Source organism: Bufo gargarizans, chromosome 3 (genome assembly GCF_014858855.1).
Source record: "Bufo gargarizans isolate SCDJY-AF-19 chromosome 3, ASM1485885v1, whole genome shotgun sequence".
Classification (NCBI taxonomy): Eukaryota; Metazoa; Chordata; class Amphibia; order Anura; family Bufonidae; genus Bufo; species Bufo gargarizans.
The window spans coordinates 286090232-286113299 of NC_058082.1; the positions used below are offsets into that span (position 1 = coordinate 286090232).

At 44.0% G+C, this 23068-nt stretch overlaps 1 protein-coding gene across 1 annotated transcript in view; it reads right to left on the reverse strand.

Annotated features, from left to right (window-relative positions):
* NLE1 (notchless homolog 1) overlaps positions 1–23068 on the reverse strand; it is a 57192-nt gene that overhangs the window by 18856 nt on the left and 15268 nt on the right. The window contains exons 2-7 of the mRNA XM_044285612.1: positions 22177–22253; positions 14027–14124; positions 11708–11900; positions 8963–9098; positions 5676–5722; positions 2684–2886 (exon numbers count right to left, since the gene is read on the reverse strand). Of these exons, the coding sequence (XP_044141547.1) occupies positions 2684–2886; positions 5676–5722; positions 8963–9098; positions 11708–11900; positions 14027–14124; positions 22177–22253 (754 nt within the window). The remainder of the gene's footprint in view (positions 1–2683; positions 2887–5675; positions 5723–8962; positions 9099–11707; positions 11901–14026; positions 14125–22176; positions 22254–23068) is intronic.

Genomic DNA, 23068 nt, shown 5'->3' on the forward strand with positions numbered 1-23068 from the left:
CACATGCGGTTGCAAAAATCACACAATGTAGACAGATATATCTCCCTTCTTTGTCCACCTTTTTAGTAATGCATTGAAACGCAATTGATCTGTGTATCAGGAGACTCACCCCCCTTGCATAAGATGAGAAAGTGGAATGGTAACAGTGTCCTGCCCACCTAGGGGTAAGTAATTTGGTCTGATCCGCGGTAAGATGAGTCTCCTGCACACAACAAATCAAAGGTTGATGTTGACTGAAGCAGTCCATAACCACTCGCCTCTTAATCACATCCTTAATCCCTCGTATATTCCAGCTGAGAACATTAACGTTCCCCGCCATATTTGAATTTCCAAAAATGCGTATATCCAGCATCCAGACTAATAGCATTAATAGACAAACATAGTAGTAAGACACATCATATTCATACCGTAGACTGATACCTACATCCCCATATACAGTGCGTGCTTTTAGGTTGAACAAAACATCCCCCCCCTCCCAAACATTACAAGTTATTACTCAACACAGCGACCACCTCAACAATGGGCCCAACTACAACACCTATATAAAGGCCTGTGGGAAAAGATGCACTACCCGCTATTAAAGTTAGTCTTGTGCTGAAAACCTCCCTCCAGTCACTTAGAGAAAAGGTTAAAGCGAACCTAGAAACAACTGTGGGTGCGCAACCACTAAATAGTGAACTCAGAAAGGGGCCCAGAACCTCCCCTCACATTACACCTCGGACAATTATATGAGAAAACAATTATACCTATCAGATCATACGTTCCAGTAGTATATTACAGTAAGACTTGTTCACATACCCTCATCATATACCATACCACACCACACCTGAGCACTCACACCCAAACACCACCAGGCCGCATAAAACAGGATTACATGACTAAGACAATGGCACTTCTCCTAGTGCGCATCACTCGCGTTCTGCTGCTAGTTGCCTCTTATGTTGATCTGTCACCTTGCTGCCTCTTTCAGATCCTCGAAGAAATGTGTGGTCCCCAATGCGGCTACCCGTAGCTTGGCCGGATACATCATAGAATAAGACACGCCATGTGCCCGCAAATGCCTCTTTACATCTGTAAATCTGGCCCTTCGCTTCTGGACCTCTTGCGAATAATCCGGGAAGAGTGCCACTTTATGACCATCAACAGACAAGTCCGGTTTGTCCCGTGCTTTCCTCAGAATAATGTCCCGGTCTCTGAAGTGCAGGATCTTGATCAGGACTGTTCTGGGTGGGGCACCTGGCAGTAAAGGACGTGTAGGGACCCTGTCAGCCCTCTCCACGGCAAATAATGGAGTTAGTACATCTGCACCAAAGTTCTCCCGTAGCCAGGATTAAAAAAATTCCGACGGATTTCCACCTTCCACTTTTTCAGGTGCTCCCACCACCCGTACATTATTTCTGCGGTATCGGTTTTCAAGATCATCCTGCTTTGCAGCAATAATGTCCAATCTCATTGAATAGTCCCTCACATTATTAGTCAGAGGTGTCATGGCGTCTTCCATTTCACCCATCCGACCCTCCAGAGCAGTCGTGCGGTCAGCCAATTTCCTCATATCGTGCCTCACTATGGAGACATCTTCCTTAATGGCCCTTACCTGCATGGTAAGGGTGTTCAGCGATTTTCCACATTTAGCTCTGGCCTGCATGACATCTTTTAAAGTCGGCTCCTCTGTATCAGAATCTAGTGTTCCTGAGGGCAAAACGTTCATGTACATCAGCTAGTGCGCCAAAACGATTTGAACAAGCCGCCGGGATACCATCCGGATCAGGCCCCTCAGCATCAGAGTCTGTGTCAGACATGTCCTCAGTAACTACTGATTTTTTTTGGAATACCACTCCCAGATGCAGTCGCCGATGATCGGGCGTATTTCACTAGCTTGGCCGCCGCTTCTTTCTGAAGCTCCGTGACGCGGCCTGAGGGCCCAGGAGTGGCGCCAGCGCCATCTTGGCCCTCGCTGCTCCTTTCTACGGGTCATGCTGACTTGATGCGGTCTCCCCAACTATTCAGAGGGGTTCACTGATGTTTGTCCGAGAAGGTATAGGTAGAAGTTTAAATCCAGGAGTCTGACAGGATAAACTGGCCGAGGTAGCGGAGGAGCTCTGCACCACACGTCCGCTCACATACTCCGCTAGGCCACGCCCCCCCATTATATTAATTTTAATGAAGGGCGTAGTCTGGGAGAAAATGACTATGAAAATATGGCAAGATATGATGAATTAAAAATAAATTTAACAGGAGATTCAGGAAACAACACTGACATGTGTAAATGCCCTGCAAACTGCCGTTTACCAACAGCACATGTTGATAGCCCACCATTAGCACCTCAGCTTCCTGAAATTAACCAGAGAACATATTTAAAATCCACCACTGACGTTGGGAGTTTTTCTTTAGGTTAACAAATCATTCTTATTATATTTCTTGTCTAATGCCCATAGACACCTGTAGCTCAATACTCACTGTAACTCAGTGTCAATTATTGTCTGATTGCTACTACAGATACAGAAGGGTTGTAGGAGATTTTTTTTAAAGTTTTTATTTTTTCCAAATACAGCACTATTCCTGTCCTGGAGCTGTATCTGGTAAAGCAGTCAACTTCCAGCCAATTTAAGAGCTGCAATAGCAGACAACCCACAAACGAGAGTAGCACACTCTCTCTGGGAAAAAATAAGATAAAATCACCTACTTTCCAGTTTTTCCATCCCATAACTTAATGGATTTGTCAAAGGAGGCACTGGCAATGATTCTGGTGTCAGGGGAGAACAGAACTTCATTGATGAGAGCCTGGTGTCCCGTCATCCTCTGTAAAGGTTTCTTATCCTCAGCTGGAGCCCAGAGGAACAATGTGAAGTCATCAGAGCCTGACACAAGCCTCTCAGGATCTTTTCCCTGTTAGAGACAAGTTAACGTAAAAAAATAAAAATATACTCTTTGCAAGAAAGTCTCAGGTGAGATCCTACTCCACACTTGGTTGACAAGGAATTAAACCTAAACAAAACATAAGTAATTACAATTCTAAATAAAGAAAAAGGCACAAAAAATAAAAATTTAAAAATAATCAGATCAAATAATAAGTGCACACTTAGATTTCTAGAGCAACAGTGAACACACAATAAGGGATCATGCACATGGCCGTTGTGGTTTTTGAGGTCCGCAAATTGCCATTTTTATTGTTCCACCTTAAGGGTTAGGTCATGTGATATTTTTATACAGCAGGTTCTTACAGACCTGGAAATACCTAATATGTATACTTTTTTATTTATTTAAGTTTCACACAATAATATTTTTGAAACAAAAAAATAAAAAAAAATAATGTTTTAGTATCTCCATAGTCTGAGGAAAGATTTCAGAAAAATCGCAGCACTCCCAATCTTTAATCAAATCCTTCTCTTTATTAGCACCGAAAAAAGCGACGGTTCGACACAGGTCTTTTTCAAGCTACATGCCCATAGCATGAAAAAGACCCGCTGTGTCGAAATGTCGCTTTTTTCGGTGCCAAGAGAAGGATTTGATTCAAGATTGGGAGTGCTGCGATTTTTCTGAAGTCTTTCCTGGCATTTAAGGGGCCCTTTAGGCTGGGGCCTGACATCACGAGCACCGCCGCTTAAATTTGGACTCACAAAGAATTTGTAGTAAGTGGTGCTGTCCTTCCTCTATTTTTGGTTTATCCATAGTCTGAGAGCCATAGTTTTTTGGGGTGATTGTCATAGGTAGGGGCTCATTTTTTGCGGGATGAGGTGACGTTTAGATTAGTACTATTTTGGGGGGCATACGTCTTTTTGATCGGTTGGTGTTGCACTTTGTGATGTAAGGTGACAAAAAGTTTTTTTTTTTTTAGCACAGTTTTTATTTTATTTTTTGACCTGAGGGGTTAGGTTATGTGATATTTTTATAGAGCCGGTAAGGATCTCACAAACGGAAAGCCAAAAGGCCAGTGTAAAAAGTAGCCTAAGGCCTCTTTCACACAGGCGTCGTGTGCGAGGGCCAGATAGGATGCGGGTGCGTTACGGGAAAATGCGTGATTTTTCCGCGCGAGTGCAAAGTGTTTTAATGCGTTTTGCACGCGCGTGAGAAAAATCAGCATGTTTGGTACCCAAACCCGGACTTCTTCACAGAAAAAATAAAATTAAAAATAAACTCACCTCATCCACTTGTTTGAAGCCCGGCTCGTCTCTTCATTCTTCTTCTTTAAGGACCTATGAGGAAAAGGACCTTTGGTGACGTCACCATGCTCATCACATGGTCCATCATCATGGTGATGGACCATGTGATGAGCGCAGCGACATCGCCAAAGGTTCTTTTCCTCCCAGGTCATCAAAGAAGAAGAAAGACGACGAGCCAGGCTTCAAACAAGTGGATGAGGCGAGTTTAATTATAATATTTTTTTTTACCCCTCCATCCCTAACTTACTTCGCATTCTGTATTAAGGGAAAATAATAAAGATCGGATCCCCAGCCCGATAGTCACCTAGCAACCATGCGTGAAAATCGCACCGCATCGGCACTTGCTTGCAGATGCTTGATTTTCTCGCAGCCCCATTCACTTCTATGGGGCCTGCGAAACGCACAATATAGAGCATGCTGCGATTTTCACTCAACGCAAAAGTGATGCGTGAAAATCACCGCTCATGTGCACAGCCCCATAGAAATGAATAGGTCTGCATTCAGTGCGGGTGCAACGCGTTCACCTCACGCATTGCACCCATGTGGAAATCTCGCTCGTGTGAAAGAGGCCTAAGTCTGCCAGCACTGTATTGCTATGACATCCTTTCTCTTGCTTCTCACTATGTTTGTTTTCAGCTCCAGACTCACAGGTCAGATAAGGAGGGATACATCACTTGGACACACAGAAGATCTCTGTCCCTCAAGTTACAATATTAATTGGTTCCAGGACGACCATTGTATGTTGAAACCATTGTAAGTTAAGTAATCTTTTCCGAAGCCCCAAAATGTCATCCAAGATAAGAGAAAATGAAGATTGACGAAAAATAAGCCGATAACTAAGACAGATAAAACAAGTCCTTACATATAACAGTCAGGAATAGCTGCTAACTAGCAACAAAAAACACAGCAATTTTACCAAAGAAGTGGCCTTGAGTGGTTGGATCTGAGTCTGAGACATTGTATGTGGAGTCTAGTTTCAACTTACGATGGGTCAAAAAAGACCATTGTATCTTGAGGGATCACTTTGTAGTGTAGAAGCAATTCTTTTATCAAGCTTATGATCTCAACTAACGCTGACACCCCACCCCCCCCTACTTGCTCTCAGATGTCTTCCGAGTCTCTATTACCAGGGCCAGGTCTTGGACTGCAACTTAGGTGGAAGTGAGACCCCTAGTGGCCATGGCTTTACAGCTTTTTTCAGGTGGATGCAGACATTTTTTAAATGAAAAGATTCAGAAATTTGCTAGTTACACCATTCTCTATTATATGCAAATTTGGGAAAGTACAGCGACTCTAATCTTATGGCTGTATAAGTAGTACTGTATATGGTATTTAATATCTACATGGTAAATCTCGGCCCTATGCGTTTCTTTTGTCACACTCTTTTTTCCTAGAACCCATTAGGATTTATTTTCATCCAATATACTGTTACCACAAAAATCAACACAAGCAAATTACACAAAAAATATGCAAAACATTTCCAAACTTTGAAGCCTTTACCCATGTAACACTCACCCGGACTTGATTGTATCTTTGTAGAGCCTTCTCTTTCAGCTGCTCCACTAGATTGTAACAAAAATATTCATGTTCAGTGCTCATTAAAATTAAAAAGGTATTGTATATGCTTGGGTGCAATTGCACCCATTCATTTTTCCAGTAATTTCTAATTCATTCTATACTGGTTTAGGCTACTTTCACATATGCGATTTCATTTCTGGTTCTGAGATCCGGCAGAGGATCTGAAAACCGTCGGAAAACACTTGTTATGTTCCCATTCACTGTCAATGGGGACAAAACTGAACAAACCAGAACGAAGTGCATCAGAATGCACTAAAAACAATGTAAGTCAATGGTTCCGGATCTGTATTCTTCGGAAAGAAAAACTGATCCGGCACCCATTGACTTAAAATAATGTTAGGGACGCATTCCATTTCTTAACTTTCAATTTAATACAACCGCATCTGAACGTAACAAAATGCAGCTGGTTGTTTTAAATCAAACTGGAGCTTTTTCCTCCCGTTTTGAGATCCTCTGCCAGATCTCAAAGCCAGAAATGAAATGTGAAAGCAGTCTTAGGCCTCATGCACACGGCCGTTCCGTGCATTGCGGTCCCCAATGCACGGGCAACATCCGTGCAGCGGGCCGGACCCATTCAACTTGAATGGGTCCAAGGTCTGTCCGCACTACAAAAAAATATGACGTCATATTTATTTGCGGTGCGAAACAACGGAAAGAAACACCGCGGAAGCACTCCGTAAGTGCTTCCGGTGTTCCGTGACTGTTCCGCATCTCCAGAATTGCGGACCCATTCAAGTGAATGGGTCCGCATCCGCGGTGCACACAGCCGGTGGCCGTGGATTGCCGACCCGCCATTTGCGTGCCGCAATACGGCCACAGCTGCCCAACGGCCGTGTGCATGAGGCCTTACAATGTGACCCACTGATATGGCCAGAAAAATACACAATAATTACAGTCTTAATAAATATAAAAGTGCACTTAGATCATCTAATAGAGCACTGCATGTCCGAAAATATCAGCAAGGATTCACAAGCTAGTTATTCCCCCCACCCCAGTTTTCTGGTGTTAAAGGGATTCTGTCATCAAGATTTTCGATATGGAGCTGTTCATATCATCCTCTCAGTCTCCATTATCTAATTAAAAATATACTAGTTTTACCCCAACCTGTCCTTTCATTTTGGTTTTATTAATATGCTAATTACCTTACTAACATGCCCAAGGGACTGTCCCTCCGGCTGTTTGTGCCCAGCCGCGCCCCCTTATCTCGTAGCCCAGCGCCGCCCTACTGCTAATTATGCACTCCTCTCATCGCCGATGGTGCGCCGTAATCTCGCGCATGAGCCCTAAATCCACTGGTCAGTGCCCGGGCAGCAGCCTCAGCAAACGAGTGTCTGCGCACTTCGCCCGCGAGCGCTGACCAGTGGATTTAGGGCGCATGCGCGAGATTACAGCGCACCATCAGCGATGAGAGGAGTGCATAATTAGTAGTGGGGCGGCGCTGGGCTACGAGATAAGGGGCGCGGCTGGGCACAAACGGCCGGAGCATGTTAGTAAGGTAATTAGCATATTAATAAAACCGATTTTTATCCAAAATGAAAGGACAGGTGGGGGTAAAACTAGTATATTTTTTATTAGATAACGGAGACTGAGAGGATGATATGGACAGCTCCATATCGAAAATCTTGATGACAGAATCCCTTTAAAAATAAATAAATCGCAAAAACGGGTATTGCTACCTTAAAGGGGTTCTGCAGTTCTTTTTAACTGATTGGCGGTGGTCCGACACCCGGGAGTCGGGAACCCCGCTGATCAGTTGTTTGAGAAGGCAGAGGGGCTCCAGTAGTGCCACAGCCTTCGACGTTTACTGCAGGCCCAGCGATGTCACGACTAGTATCACTGGCCCGGGCGGGGCTAAGCTCCCTTCCAGTTAAGGTATACTATTCATGATGTCACTGGGCCTGAGGGAAACAAAGAAGGCCATGGCGCTCCAGGAGCACTGTGGCCTTCTCAAACAGCTGATCGCCAGGGGTCCTGTGTGTCGGACCCCCACTGATCAGATACTGAGGATCAATTTAGAGGATAGATAATCAGCAGGGGTGTAACTACCATAGCGGAAGACCATGCGACTGCTATGGGGCCCAGGGCAACAGGGGTCCCAGTTGGGATCATCTCCTCTTTTACCGGAGGTGAAGACTTGGTCAGATCTCTACCCTCTAAAGGAACAACTTTTAGCAAATGAGGAGGTGAAAAAATGGCCCAAGGGTCATTGAAAAGGGTTTAGGCAGAAACCCTTCTGTCCTGTGTGTGGGGCCTGGTTTGATCCTTGCTATGGGCCCCTTACTTCTCTATGTACGTCACTGATCATCTGTTAAAAAGAACTGCAGAACCCCTTTATATCCCATGGCATAAATAATGACTTTAGATCTCAGCCTCCCACATGGACTGCTAGAGGAGGCTTTTTGTATATTGCACTATAGATTTAAAGAGGCTCTGTCACCAGGATCAACCCTATTAAAACCAGGCATACTGGCTGGTAGGGCTCATCATGCTGATTAAATCTATACCTTTCTTTTGTCTGCATGATAAACAGCTACAGAGATATCAGAGTTTTTATTCATATGCAAAAGAGAATTTTGAGCACTAAGAGGCAGGGCTGAATATTCTGAGCACTGCTTTTTATTTGGTTCTTTCAAGCTGGTCCGGTATACGCCATGTATTAGTCCGGTGTGCATCGACAGCTAGCTCTCTGAACAGAGAAACTGCGAAGGCTGCCAGTCGCTGATAAACCGCATACTAGACTTATAAGCATAGAAAGAGCAAGTATTTACATGAAAAAAATGGACAAGGTTTTCCCAAAAAACGATATATCTGCTGAGCTCTTTCTACTCTATAATACGCTGCCTGCAGATCAAACTGCATGTTCAATGTGACCAAGCTCCCTTTAATTAGCAGCCTAGTCCCAATAGCTGAGGTGGACCAGAGTTTGGGGATCTGACCGTACTCTCTCAATCTGAATCCAGGTCCTTTTCCAGTTTTTTAAAGACCAAACTTTGGAAAGTCTGAGATTTCAACTGCTGACTAAACATTCCCGAAATCCTACCACACACATAACGGGTTTCTAGTTGAAAAAGATGTACAGACTTTGTCTGTCCCTCTCTCAACTGGCAAAAGCAAAAAAAAAAAATTCAAATAAAAAAACCCCGAAAAAACAAAACAAAAAAACAGGGCTAGAAATGAGTATTTTGATGATAATGAATGCAAGTACAAATGTATAGGGCACTTACAGGAGCCTTGCATGTCCTGGGGATTGATGGAGGCTTCAGCTGGATTGAAAGCCCCTGTGCGGAGAACATAGTCTGTACTAAGTGCCATGGTGTTTACCCAGTGTCCATGACCTTGCAAAGTACGGCACAGAACTCCCTAAAAGAGATTAGTGTTCATATGAGAGCTGTAGTATCAACATGGCGATGTCTGCATCTTAAAGGGGTTGGCTCATCACACACATTCATGGCATATTGTTAGGATATGCCATAGGAGTGGGTTCCAGAGGTGTAACCCGCCTCTGTCTACAGAATGGGGGACCTGCACAGTGTGCTCTCCATTTATGGCTACAGGACAGACAAAAACAGCAAGCGCGCTCTTCAGAAGTACCATAGCAGTGAATGGAGGGCACAGTGCAAGTGTGGACACTGCTCCATTCACCCCTATGGGACTGCCGGAAATAGCAGAAACATCACTTGTCATTTTCCGGAACTCCCATGGCAGTGAACGGAGTGGCCAAGTATGCAAGGCTTCTCTCTGTTCACTTCAGGGGCACTGTTCTGGAGACAGAAATAGGTCCCAGAGGCGAGACCTGCAGCCATCTGACAATGATGGCATATCAATACCAATGTCTCAGATGAGACAACCCCATTAAATTAAACCAAGAGCAGTAAATGTTCGCTGTATTTTTATCACAACATGAATTCAACAAAATAACACATGGAACTTAAATACAGTCTTCTTATAAAATGATGTAAAATGAAATGTAATAGTATAAAATCACATGTTCTAGCAGCATTTAAATCAGAATTTACAAACAGTGACCTTATCATACAGAATATGTATAGCGCGTGCGAAACAAAACCTCTTTTCATAGGCAGACACTATAGACACGAGCAGTGGTGGCAAACCTATGGTACGCATGCCAGAGTGGACACCAAGAGCCCTCTCTGCGGGCACTCACCTCTGTGTGGGCCAAGCGTAGGGTCGCCACCTGTGCACTATTACTAATGAGCGCTTCCATTGTGGAGAGCTCATTAGTACAGCCTTTGCCCCCCTCTTCTGCTTGTATTAAAAACAAAAACTCACCTCATCCATTTGATTGCGCTGTGGGGAACACTCGCTGCTCACTGGATGCGCAGGACAGGACTTGCGCTCCAGAGTGATGACATTTGGAGCATTGACTGGAAGCAGCAGGGCCTGGGAAACGTCATAACGCTGGAGCGCAGGTCCTGTCCTGCGCATCCAGGGAGCAGCGAGTGTTCCCAGCAGCGCAATCAAATGGCCTCTAATGGAGCATTATTAATACTGGCAGTCCCTAATGGATACTAGGGGGAACTAATGGGGGCATTAAAGTGGTTGTCTCCTCTCAATCACTTACTTGTAGTCCTATGAAGGTATCTCTAATATACATCCATCAGCAAATGTGCATGTGACTCCTTGAATTCCCCTTTTTATACCCCCAAATGCCATAATTGTTTCTAGGGGTTACGGCCACCGCAGTAATGTTCAGAGCAGTGGCCGCGCAGGCGCATTACTAGACTATTCTCCGGCTGCTGCGGTGACTGGGTTTCACGGGAGCTAGCGCGTACTAACTTTTGCACAAGCGCATTCACTCCCAACCCTGGCCACCTCGTCTGAGCTCCTATACAAGCTGCCAGTATTAATAGCACAGCTACAGGGCATGCGCTACAGCCCTATAGCTGTACTATATAGAGGTAGCAGATTTCTCACAGCACGATCTGCTCTGCTATCCCAGAGGCTGCTGCTGATTCAACTATAGTGACAGCCTCAGAAGCAAGCACGTGCAAGCAAGGAGCGGGGTTGCATCCTCCATGCCCTGCTTGCTGTGGTTTGTATCTCATATGTCAGCTCCAAGCAGGGAATAGAGGCCCTGAGGGCAGCGAGGGAGACTGGAAATAACAAGGTGAGACAACCCCTTTAATTTTACTGGGGGCCACTAATGGGGCATTATTCACGCTGGAAGCCATGAATGGTGGCCTTAATACTAGGAGCCACTAATAAGGGTTTTATTAATACTGGGGGTCACTAATGAGGGTCTTACTAATACTAGGTGGCGCCAACGGGGGCACTCATTTTACTGGCACCTGTGTTAAGCAACGCCCCCAGAGTTTAACTTCACTAGTATTTTTCAGTATTCAGGTTAAATTGACGTGTTGGTTGAAGTTTGGGTTTTGGGTTGAAGTTTGGACACTGTCTCTAAAACATTTGCCATCACTGAACTAGAGCAAAGAACGGATGCAAAGATAGACTTTGCCTCTGGAAGGCCTGGCTTGTCTGGCTCACTGTTTTCAGGGAACCTCTCTCTACTGGGAGGACTTTTTGGCTACCTTACCACAGCCATTTCTTTGCAAGGGAACATTTTACATTAAACTGTGATTAATTGGAATTGATTGCAATATAGAAACGGCGTCAAAAAGGACAGCAAAAACTATCCCTGTAAGTCCAAATTCTGCACATTCCTGAACTGCAGTCTTCTCCTGCCCACCCAACTCCCCCCCGCCCTCCCCCCACCGCTGATTGACAGAATTCTCCATATTCGTATGCATAGGGACAAAGTAGTCATACAGCTGTGGGTGCGCATGGGAACACACAGCTCTTGAATATGCCGGTCTTAAGGCAGCTGCAAGTAATAAAAAAAAGGTTTCTCAAACTACGCCCTTTTTAGGCCTAAAAGACGCCCAGTTGAAATCAGAAGGGCAGCATAAGTGCTGGAATAAAGAAAATAAGCTCTCTTAGAAACTTACGTCACTGGCCCTCCAAGCTTTTATGGTTCTATCCTGGGAAGCAGAATACAATAAGCCATCTCCACCCCACTTAATAGTGGTCACTGACTGTGTATGGCTGGTCAGGATCTTCTGGCACTGCCCCATGACAGTGTCCCAGATACGAATGCTGCAGTCTTTGGAAGCACTGGCAAGGTACCTGCACTCTGGGTTCCTAAGAATAACAAAAATACAGTATATAATTGGGATACATTACAGATCTGCAAATTCACAACCCTATATCTTGGATGCAGGGCTTTTTTTGTCTGGTAACAAAAAAACAAAAATAAAATTCTGAATGGAAACTCCATTGTAGTTGCTCTGTGTGTGTAGTTGCTCATTGTAGTTGCTCTGAGTGACATATCAAAAGGTGTTGACTGCTGGGGTTCCGAGTGCAGCGACATCTAACAATCACTAATTGAGGAGATAGAATAACTAACAGAGAGTACCGTCACTGCTGAAAATAGGCTCAACGTAATGGCTGTGATCCCCTCTCTGCCAGAGAGGAGAGACGGTGCTCTGTTTGAGTGCTTCTCTCTCTTCATTCCAGTGATTGGTGGGGGACCCCATTGATCACAACAGCTGATATAAAAAGTTTTATTTTTATAAGTACAGGTACACTTTAATCCCTTTTCAACCTTTGCTATATATGTATGGGCAGTGAGAAGTAAGTTCCCGCATTCCGCAATGCATTTACAGTACAATGATTAGGTGGGCACTTAAGCTGTAACTGCAGTCAATGCTGATCACCGCATGTATGGAGTCTACTGAGAGATAAGGCTCCCTCTATAACGTCATCAATACAATCGCAGGGTGCCTGCGATTGCCCTGGCAGCCTTACAAAGCTTTCCGGGTCTACCAGCTGTAGAAGTCTTTGATGCCCAGGCTGGGTCTCAGACAACTGTGTGAAACTGACAGTTTCAATGCAGTACAATACAGCATGCATTGTACTGCTTTGAACCAGCGATTGGTCCCTCAAAAGTTGAAGTCCTCTAGTGGGGCTAATTTTAAAAAAAAAGTTTTATTTTTTATAAAAATCAAAGTTTAAAAAACAAAGCCAAAAAAAAAAAGCCAGTTACGATTGTACAAAACAGAAATAAAATAGACATATCACCGCATCCGTAATGACTGGCTCTATAGAAATATAACATGATGTGCCCCGTCAGGTGATCTAGTCCATCAGGAGAACGCCACAAAAAACAAAAAATAATCTAAGCAATAGCCATTTTTGTTGTCCTTCCATCTTAAAAAGCATAATATCAAGTTATCAAAAAAAATCTTATGTAGCCCAAAAGGTACCAATGGAAACAACAACTCGCCCCACAGAAAATGAGACCATTGCCAGAACTAAATAAAAGCTCTGTGTATGCTACAATAACAAAACCCAAAATGCAATGGAAGAATTGCTGCCTATTCTTTATCCTGGGGTGTTGCTACTGTGGGATACCTCATGGTCTCTTCAAAATGCAACATGGAGCCAAAAACCATTCCAGCAAAAGCTGCCCTCTAAAAACCATATAGGGTCCTTTTTAGCCCTGTGGTGCACCCGTACAGAGGTTTATGATCACATATGGTGTATTCCCGTAAACTGCAGAATTATGATAAATATTGAGGTTTGTTTTGCCGTTAGCCCTTGCTGTGGGAATAACTGGATTAAAATGGAAAATCTGCCCCAAAAAATAAAAATGAAGTTTTAAATTTCCCCTCCATTTTGCTTCATTTCTTGTGGAACACCTACATTTTGAATAATTTGAGGGGTGTAGTTTCTAAAATGGGATCATTTATGTGTGGTTTCTTTCATATAAAACATACAAAGTCTGTTCAGAACTGAATAGGTCCTTAAAGTCAGTTATGGAAAATTTCATAAAAATTTAAAAAATTGCTTATAAAATTCTAAACCTTCTTGTGCCCTAAAAAAATTCAATAAAATTAACAAAATGATGCAAACATGAACTAGACCTATAGTGAATGTTTATTAATTATTGTGAGAGATTAAAAGCAGAGAAATTCAAATTTAGAAAATTTCTACTTTTCCCCCCCAAAAAAAGGGAAGAAATATTGACCCAAATTTACCATTAACATGAAGTAAACTGTGTCACGAAAAAAAATCTCAGAATGGCTTGGACAAGTAAAAGCATTTCAAAGTTACTGCCATATAAAATAACATGTCATATTTGCAAAATTAGGCTGCATCAGGAAGGTGAAAACTGGCTGCGTCTTGATGGGTTAAGAATATTCAGAATATTTCAGCATTATTTATAATTTTGCAGTCATTAAAAAAGAAAAGCATGCCAAACTTACAAATGAAGAGGCTCCCAACATAACCACGTTATCCACTTTGAGTGTCCTATTAATGTTTTTCCAATCTGCTTTCCTGTGTTTGGATCCCAGATAAAAATCTAAAACATTTAACACGGATAAATAAATGAACAATTAAATATTCACATATTAGTACTAATGGTATAAGTAGTGTTCATTGAGCACTAAAGTGCTAGGGTGCTCGATTAGAACACTTTGGGATGCTCGGAAGAGCACCAGAGTATAATGCAAGTCAATGGGAGAACCCGAGCATTAAACCAGGCACCCCCTGCTCTGAAGAGGGGAGGGTGCCTGGTTCATAGTAAAAGGTCAGAAATTGATGGAAACACCACCGAAATGGTTCAGGAACAGCATGAGGAGGATGTCTCGATGCATCTTGGACTCCCAGGTCGCTGCTGGGAACGATGTTGTCCGAGTAGTACGCCAGTTTTACAGACTGACAATAATACGCACAAAACAGAGGAAAAATTGTTAGGAAACATTCTTTCCTGTATATTTACTTGTATATAAAGTGCAAGTGCTGCCACAAATTACAAGGAAGAGGCACTCCGATACAACCTGTATATCACATAAAGGGGGACCTCATTCACGTTGTCCTACAATTGTTCAGGTAGTGGGACTCCTACATTGATAGGGCCTATGCACTAAGGGAAAGGGCTGCCAAAAATTACAAGGAACCAGCACTCCAATACACCATTTATTACACATAAAGGAGGGCATCATACACACCCTTGAAAAATTATGATTGATGGCCAGCTGGTGACCCTCTAAAACATTAGGGGTGAGGGTCTGCTCCTGAGCTGACCCTCTAAAACATTCGGAGCGAGGTCAGCCTAATAAGCATGTTGATATGATGGAGGAGGATGACGAAAAAAGGAAGATTGAACCATATACCCTTTTTTGTGGTGGAAGGGGTGCATGGGAATACAGTGTATTCAATACACCATAATAGCCACATTTAAAGTGCCTTTATGTTCAGCCGCTTACCTCTGGTGGAGTAGAGAAGTCAGGGCAATCCAGGCCTTGTTTATTTTGATAAGAGTCAACCTGTCAGCATTTTCAGTTGACAGGCGGATGCACTCATCAGTTATGTCCCCAGCAGCACTAAATACCCGCTCTGACAAAACCCTGGCGGCAGGGCAGGCCAGCACCTCCAAGGCATAGAGCGCCAGTTCGTGCCACGTGTCCAGCTTGGACACCCAATAGTTGTAAGGCACAGAGGGATCACTGAGGACGCTGACACGGTTTGCTACGTACTCCTTCACCATCTTCCAAAACTTTTCCCTCCTTGTGACACTAGGCCGTGCATCAGGGTGAGGGTGCTGGCGGGGTGTCATGAAACTGTCCCAGGCCTTGGAGAGTGTTGCCCTGCCTCTGTTGGCACTGCTGTGTGTTCCCCTGCCCTCCTCAGTTTCCCAAGGAACTACATACTCTGCCGCCACTGTTGTCAGCTGGAAACTTTTGGAGCAATTTTTCCACAAGGACCTTCTGGTTTTGCATGATTTTGCTAGACCCCTCCCTACCACAGGAACGAGAGATGAGAAGTTCTCTTTGTAGTGGGGGTCGAGAAGGGTGAACAACCAGTAAATCAGTGTTGGCCAAAATGCGTCTAACGCAAGGGTCACGGGAAAGGCAGCATAACAAAGTCAGCCATGTGTGCCAGAGTCCCAACAGACAAGAATTCGCTGTCCTCATCAGGAGGCTGACTCTCAATCTCATCATCCTCTTCAGCCCATCCACGCTGAACAGATGGCATAAACCTGCTATGGGTACTACCCTCTGTAGCAGAGGCAACCCTCTCCTGCTCCTCCTCCTCCTCATTTTCCAATTCGCGCTGAGAAGACGAACTGAGGGTGGTCTGGCTATGACCCTGTGTACTGTCTTCCACATGCAAAGCCTCTGCCATCATGGTGAGCAGCAAGCAGTTGAATAGACACAGAAGTGGGGTGGTTACGCTGATAATAGCGGCATTGCCGCTCACCATCAGTGTTGAGTCCTCAAAGTTGCGTAAAACCTCACAGAGGTTAGACATCTATGCCCACTCGTCACTTGTGAAGAGTGGAAGCTGACTGGAAAGGCAACGACCATGTTGCAGCTGGTATTCCACTACTGCCCTCTGCTGCTCACAAAGCCTGGCCAACATGTGGAACATGGAGTTCCAGCGCGTGCTCACATTGCACATTAGTCGGTGAGCAGGCAATTGAAAGCGCTGCTGCAGCGTTGCCAGACCGGCGGCAGCTGTAGATGACTTTCGGAAATAGGCACACACGCAGCGCACCTTCACCAGTAGCTCAGGCAAATTGGGGTAGGTTTTGCCTGAACCACTAAGTTGAACACGTGGGATAGGCATGGTAGGTGTGTGAGCTTGCAGAACTCCAAAGCCGCCACCAAGTTACGGCCATTATCAGACAACCATGCCTGGTTGTAGGTTGAGTGGAGAGAGCCACATCTCACTCTGGTCCCTTATACCCTGCCACAGCTCTGCGGCGGTGTGCAGTTTGTCACCTAAGCAAATTAGTTTCAGCTCGGCCTGTTGCTGCTTCCCCACTGCAGTGCTACACTGCTTCCAGCTACTGACTGATGGCTGACTGCTGCTGCAAGATGAGAATTCAGAGGTGGAAGTGGAGGAGGAGAAGGGGGGGGGGGGGTTGCAGCCACTAATGTAGGTGGTGGCGGAAATCCTGATAGAAGTAGTGCCTGCAATCCTTGGCGTCGGTAGCACCTGTGCCATCCCAGGGTACGACTCGCTCCCGACCTCCACAACATTCACCCAGTGTGCGGTCAAGGAAATGTAGCGTCCCTGGCCAAAAGCACTTGTCCATGTGTAAGTAGTTAAGTGGACCTTCACAATAACTGCGTTGGTCAGGGCACAGGTGATGTTACGGGACACATGCTGGTGTAAGGCGGGGACGGCCCTCCAAGAAAAATAGTGGCGGCTGGGGACTAACGAAGGACGGCCACTGCCATCAGGCTGTGGAAAGCCTCAGTCTTTACAAGCCTAAATGGCAACATTTCCATGGCCAGCAATTTGGAAAGATGCACATTTAGTGCTATGGCCTGTGGGCGGGTGGCCGGGTATTTGCGCTTTCGTTCAAAGGCCTGGGGTATGGACATTTGTACGCTGCGCTTGGACACAGAAGTGGATGTGCTAGATGACGGCGCTTGTGAAGGTCCAGGTGCAGGGCGAGAGGCATCCGGGCCTGTGTCTTGGAGAGGGGACTGGCCAGCACGTAACAGGGGAAGAGGAGTGGTGTGAACCGCAACTTATTGACAACTGTGTCTCATCCTCATGATCAACCTCTTGAGACACTAATTGCGGTTGACTTATTGGCAACTGTGTCTCATCATCATTATCCACCTTGTGAAACACTAATTGCCGTTCCCCACCGTAATCTTCTTGTGACTGTGGATGCTCAAGAGTTTGGAAATCAGTGCACAAGATCTCCTCATGTCCCTCTTCAAGCGGGCTTGGCGAGAGGGCCAAATCAAGGAATGGCGATAAAAAGAGCTCCTCAGAATATCCGAGTGTGGGATCACTTGTTTGCCAAGAATCTCCATGGTGGGAGGAAGGAGGATCAGGGTGAATATTCTGTGGACCAGACTCTTGGCTACCGAGACTGGACTTTGTGGAAGACAGGGTGGTGCTTAACCGACTGGAAGCATTATCTGCTGCAATCCAACCGACCACCTGGTCGCACTGGTGTGACTTCGAGAGTGGTATCCTGCGCCGTCCTGCAAACTGGGACATGAAGCTAGGTATCGCGGATGAGTGTGTTTCTTGTGCTCTGGCAGCAGGCACAGTTCACTGCTTCCAGGGCCACTTCCCTGTCCCTTACTGCTCGCCTTGAGCATATTAAATGGTACATACAGTCATGTGAAAAAATTAGGACACCCTTTGAAAGCATGTGGTTTTTTGTAACATTTTTAATAAAAGGTTATTTCATCTCCGTTTCAACAATACAGAGAGATTAAAGTAATCCGACTAAACAAAGAAAACTGAAGAAAAGTCTTTTCAAGATCTTCTGTAAATGTCATTCTACAAAAATGCCTATTCTAACTGAGGAAAAAGATAGGACACCCTTGCCCCTAATAGCGAGTGTTACCTCCTTTGGCTGAAATAACTGCAGTGAGACGGTTCTTGTAGCCATCTACCAGTCTTCGACATCGGTCTGAGGAAATTTTACCCCACTCCTCAATGCAGAACTTTTTCAGCTGTGAGATGTTTGAGGGGTTTCTTGCACGTACAGCCCTTTTCAAGTCACCCCACAGCATCTCAATGGGATTCAAATCTGGACTTTGACTTGGCCATTCCAGGACTCTCCATTTCTTCTTTTTCAGCCAATCTTTGGTTGATTTACTAGTATGTTTTGGGTCATTGTCATGTTGCATGGTCCAGTTCCGCTTCAGCTTTAATTTTCTAACTGATGGTCTCACATGTTCTTCAAGCACCTTCTGATACACAGTAGAATTCATCGTGGATTCTATGATGGTGAGCTGACCAGGTCCTGCTGCAGCAAAGCAGCCCCAAACCATGACACTTCCACCTCCATGCTTCACAGTTGGTATGAGGTTCTTTTCTTGGAATGCTGTGTTTGGTTTACGCCAAACATGTCCTCTGCTGTTGTGTCCAAATAATTCAATTTTGGACTCATCTGTCCAAAGAACATTATTCCAGAAGTCCTGGTCTTTGTCAACTTTATCTCTGGCAAATGTCAGTCTGGCCTCGATGTTTCTCTTGGAAAGCAAAGGTTTCCTCCTTGCACACCTCCCATGCAAGTTAAACTTGTACAGTCTCTTTCTGATTGTAGAGGCATGTACTTCTACATCAACAGTAGCCAGAGCCTGCTGTAGTTCTCGAGATGACACTTTAGGGTTTTTGGAGACCTCTTTTAGCATCTTGCGGTCTGCTCTTGGGGTGAACTTGCTGGGGCGACCAGTCCTGGGCATGTTGGCAGTTGTTTTGAAAGCCCTCCACTTGTAGACTATCTTCCGGACAGTGGAATGGCTGATTTCAAAATCTTTTGAGATCTTTTTAAATCCCTTCCCAGACTCATAGGCTGCTACAATCTTTTTTCTGAAGTCCTCTGACAGCTCTTTTGCTCTCACCATGGTGCTCACTCTCACTTCAACAGTCAGGAGCACACCAAACTAAATGTCTGAGGTTTAAATAGGGCAAGCCTCATTCAACATGCAGAGTAACGATCTACTAATTATGTGCACCTGGTGTGATATACCTGTGTGAGATCTGAGCCAATTTAAGAGGGAATACATGTGAGGGTGTCCCATCTTTTTCCTCAGTTAGAATAGGCATTTTTGTAGAATGACATTTACAGAAGATCTTGAAAAGACTTTTCTTCAGTTTTCTTTGTTTAGTTGGATTACTTTAATCTCTCTGTATTGTTGAAACGGAGATGAAATAACCTTTTATTAAAAATGTTACAAAAAACCACATGCTTTCAAAGGGTGTCCTAATTTTTTCACATGACTGTATGCTTGCAAGTATGTCACACGTACACTAGCGCAGGTTTTGTACGTGTAGGCGCAAATAAATTTAACTGAATGTCACCGATATTTAGGAAGCGCAAACCAGGGTGGATAAAAATCAATGATTTAAAAAAATAATAATAATCCAAAAAAAACACAACAGATTTTTTTGATTTAAATCAGATTTTTTATTATAAAATGCTTTTTGAGGAAAATATATTACCATCCAAATGTTATTTCATTATGAAATAAAGATTACTTTTTAAATTATGTAGAATAAGGCTGTATATGTTAAATTTTTTGTTAAATTCCATTAATCCATTCACAATGTCATGCTCTTCCAGAGGTTTTTGTAAGATTACTGGGTAGTTTCTCTGTCTACAAGATATTATCACAGATGCTTGGTTTAATTTTGGAGTTCTCAAAACTGAATTTATAACGAAAAGAGTTGAGAAAAAGATCTTAATCCTAACTTCTACAAACCTATAAATACAGAATTAACCCCTTCAGTGCTAAGTTTAAAGTTCAGTGAATAGAATATAAACAATATTTTTCTGATTGTTTGGAGTGGAATAGATCTGCACAAGAAGAAAGTGAAACTAAGTGTAAGGAGGAAAAGTCAAGCAGACAAGGAGTACTACAAAATGAAAGTGAAACTTTCTGAGCACAGTACTGCACAGCCACAGACAGACAAGTCTTTGGATCTTTTTGGTGGAAGTCACTTAAGCACTTGGATTTAGAGACTGTTCAAGTAATGATTTCACTTTTAACAGCAGTAGCTTCTTCTGCGGGCGTTGAAAGAATATTCTCTTCCTTTGGACTCGTTCATACTAAATTGAGAAATCGTTTGGGTCCCGATAAAGCAGGAAAGCTCGTTTTTCTTTTCCAGATTATGAACAAAGAAGAAGATGAAGATGACGAGTGAGCTACAGAGGACATTATTAAGCTTTTCTTGTGTAGGCTGGGCTGGTCTGTTTCTTAAAATATATATATTTTCTTTAGCCAAATTAGTTAACAAACATGGATGTTTAAGCAAATAACATACTGTAATGTTATTGTTTCAGTTGAATAAATCCTATTTAAATTGTTTTTAAGGCAATGATTATTTATCTCCCTCCTAAGTACAACAAAAAAATTGTCCAAATATGAATCTTTATGTAAAAAACTATGATTTAAATCAAATCCACCCTGGCGCAAAAGTTATACAGGAGATGTAGCGCAGGCCAAACAATTGCGCTGAATGTCTCAGATATTTAGGATGTAGCAGAGATTGTGTTACTGTCAGCAGCGGCCAAACGATTGCACACAATTTAGCGCAGGTTGCCCTAATAATCTATATTGCAGCCAGATAAAACAATATAGTCCTTAAAAGGACTTTTGGGTCTCTAACACCTTTCAAGACTAACCCTGCCTAGAAGAAGAAAAAAAAAAATATTCCTGTCCCTACACTATCTGTCCCTTCTGCTGCAGCTCTCTCTGACTAAGATTGAGCCGAACCACGTGTCATCGGGTGCCACGTGTCATGGCTATGGCATTACAGCGAGTGCCAGTATTTCCCTGCACGTTTATTGGCTGCACGTGCGGGGAGGAGACTCGAGTTTCACGCTCGAGCACACAAGGTGTTCGGCCGAACACAGTGATGTGCCGAGCATCGCGATGCTCGAGTGAAAATGGTGTTCGGCCGGGCATGCTCGCTCAACACTAGGTAAAAAAATTATATTAAAATTATCAAGTAAAAGTGACCACAGCTAGATACTGGATGTGATGCTTCTGGTTGGGATAACCATGTTATGTGACAGACAAAATAGCTGTGGTCACTGATAGCTCTGTTCAACTCAGGGGCCAAGAGTAACTCATAGGACCTGGTTATAGCATATAGAGGGAGGACAGGCACCAAGTCAAGTCCTACAAGTACATCTTTTAAAATGTTCAACTAACAAATTTAGGGACTGTTGACAGGGGGGCAGATACACTGCAGATTTTCTTTCTAGCAAGATTTGGAGAGAAATTCTACTGCATATTAAAGTACCAGCAAACTGGATGAGACTTTCCCAAATCACACCCACATGCTAAGTAAGAAAATCCATGTGGGCTACACATGTAGACATGCGGTATAGAATTTAAATCTGCAGTGTGTCACAAACCCTAAGTTTGGGGTGCTTTTGGAGCAAGACTTTTGCTCCAGTTTACATATTGATTGCCTATCCCCAGGACAGGTCATCAATATCAGAATGGTGCCACCACCAATCAGAGATTCGAAGAGGCCACAGTGCCCCGAACAAGCTTAAGCTTCTTCCTAGACCATGTGACGTCACATGGCCTAGGTGCAGCTCAGTCCTATTGAAGTGAAAAGGGCTGTGCTGTAATAGCAAGCACAGCCATAGTCAAATGGATGGTGTTGTGTTTGGAAAGCTGCGAGGAGGCTGCAGTGCTCAGATCTGGTTTCCATTTATTCCTCAAACATCTGAGGATAGGGTACTCATCTCACAGTTCTTGAATGGATTCCATGTCACTGGTCTGTGTGCTCTCGCTTGTTTCCCTGTTTGCATGTTTACGAGACATCACTATGGATCACGGCAGGAGGGAAATGGCCATTGAGGTCTAAAGCCATTTTAAAACACATTGAACATACAACAGAAGAAACATACCTGGCTATTCTTACAGCCGGATGCCAGCTTCTTCCCATCCGGGGACCAAGCAATGCTTAGCACCCAGTGTGTATGCCCTGTAACAAACAAAACATGTCCCATTACTAAAAATACAAGAAAAGCAAGCAACACAATGTTATTACATTTTTTGCAATGCACTACTGAGATAATTAAAGGGCTTTCCCCTTCTGAGACAAAGAAGGCATATCGCGTAAAAAAGCCTTGCCGGCTGAAGGAGGGCGCACCGCGCATGAGCGGCAGCCCTCCACTAATTTCTATTGGGCATCCAAAGAATAGCTGAGCACTGGCTCGGCTATTTGCGCGGCCCCCATAGAAGTGAAGCGAAGCAGTGGGCGTGCAAGCGTGGTGCGCTCCCATTCATTTCTAAGGGGATTCCAAAAATAGCCGAGTGCGCCATTTTTGGCGGGACAATAGGAACACTTGGTGATCCGGCCACCACTTTGCTGGATTCATTTTTGGCTGAGTTTACAAGATAGGTGGGACCCATACCCATCAGAAAATGGGGGCATATCCTAGCAATACCCCCATTGTCTGACATGGGAATACCCTTTTAGTTATGGGAAAATTTTATTTTGTATCCCTACATTCTATTGACTCTGCCTTACATCTTGACTTTGTTGATTAAAGCTTTTCTTAATATTGAAGCCTTTATTATGCTTCCCTTTTCTACACAAGATTATTACATTTTACTTTAAGCCAAAATATACTAAAAAGACTTCTACTTAGCTGGGGTTTCTCTTGCCCTGGGCAGTCCAGATGCAGATCTCCTAGGATTTCATATGTAGCATGAAGGTTTCCCTTATAGCTCGTTACATACACTGGAAGCTTGCTTCATACTATATACGAGAAGTTTTGTAAAGTTTTTGTCTAG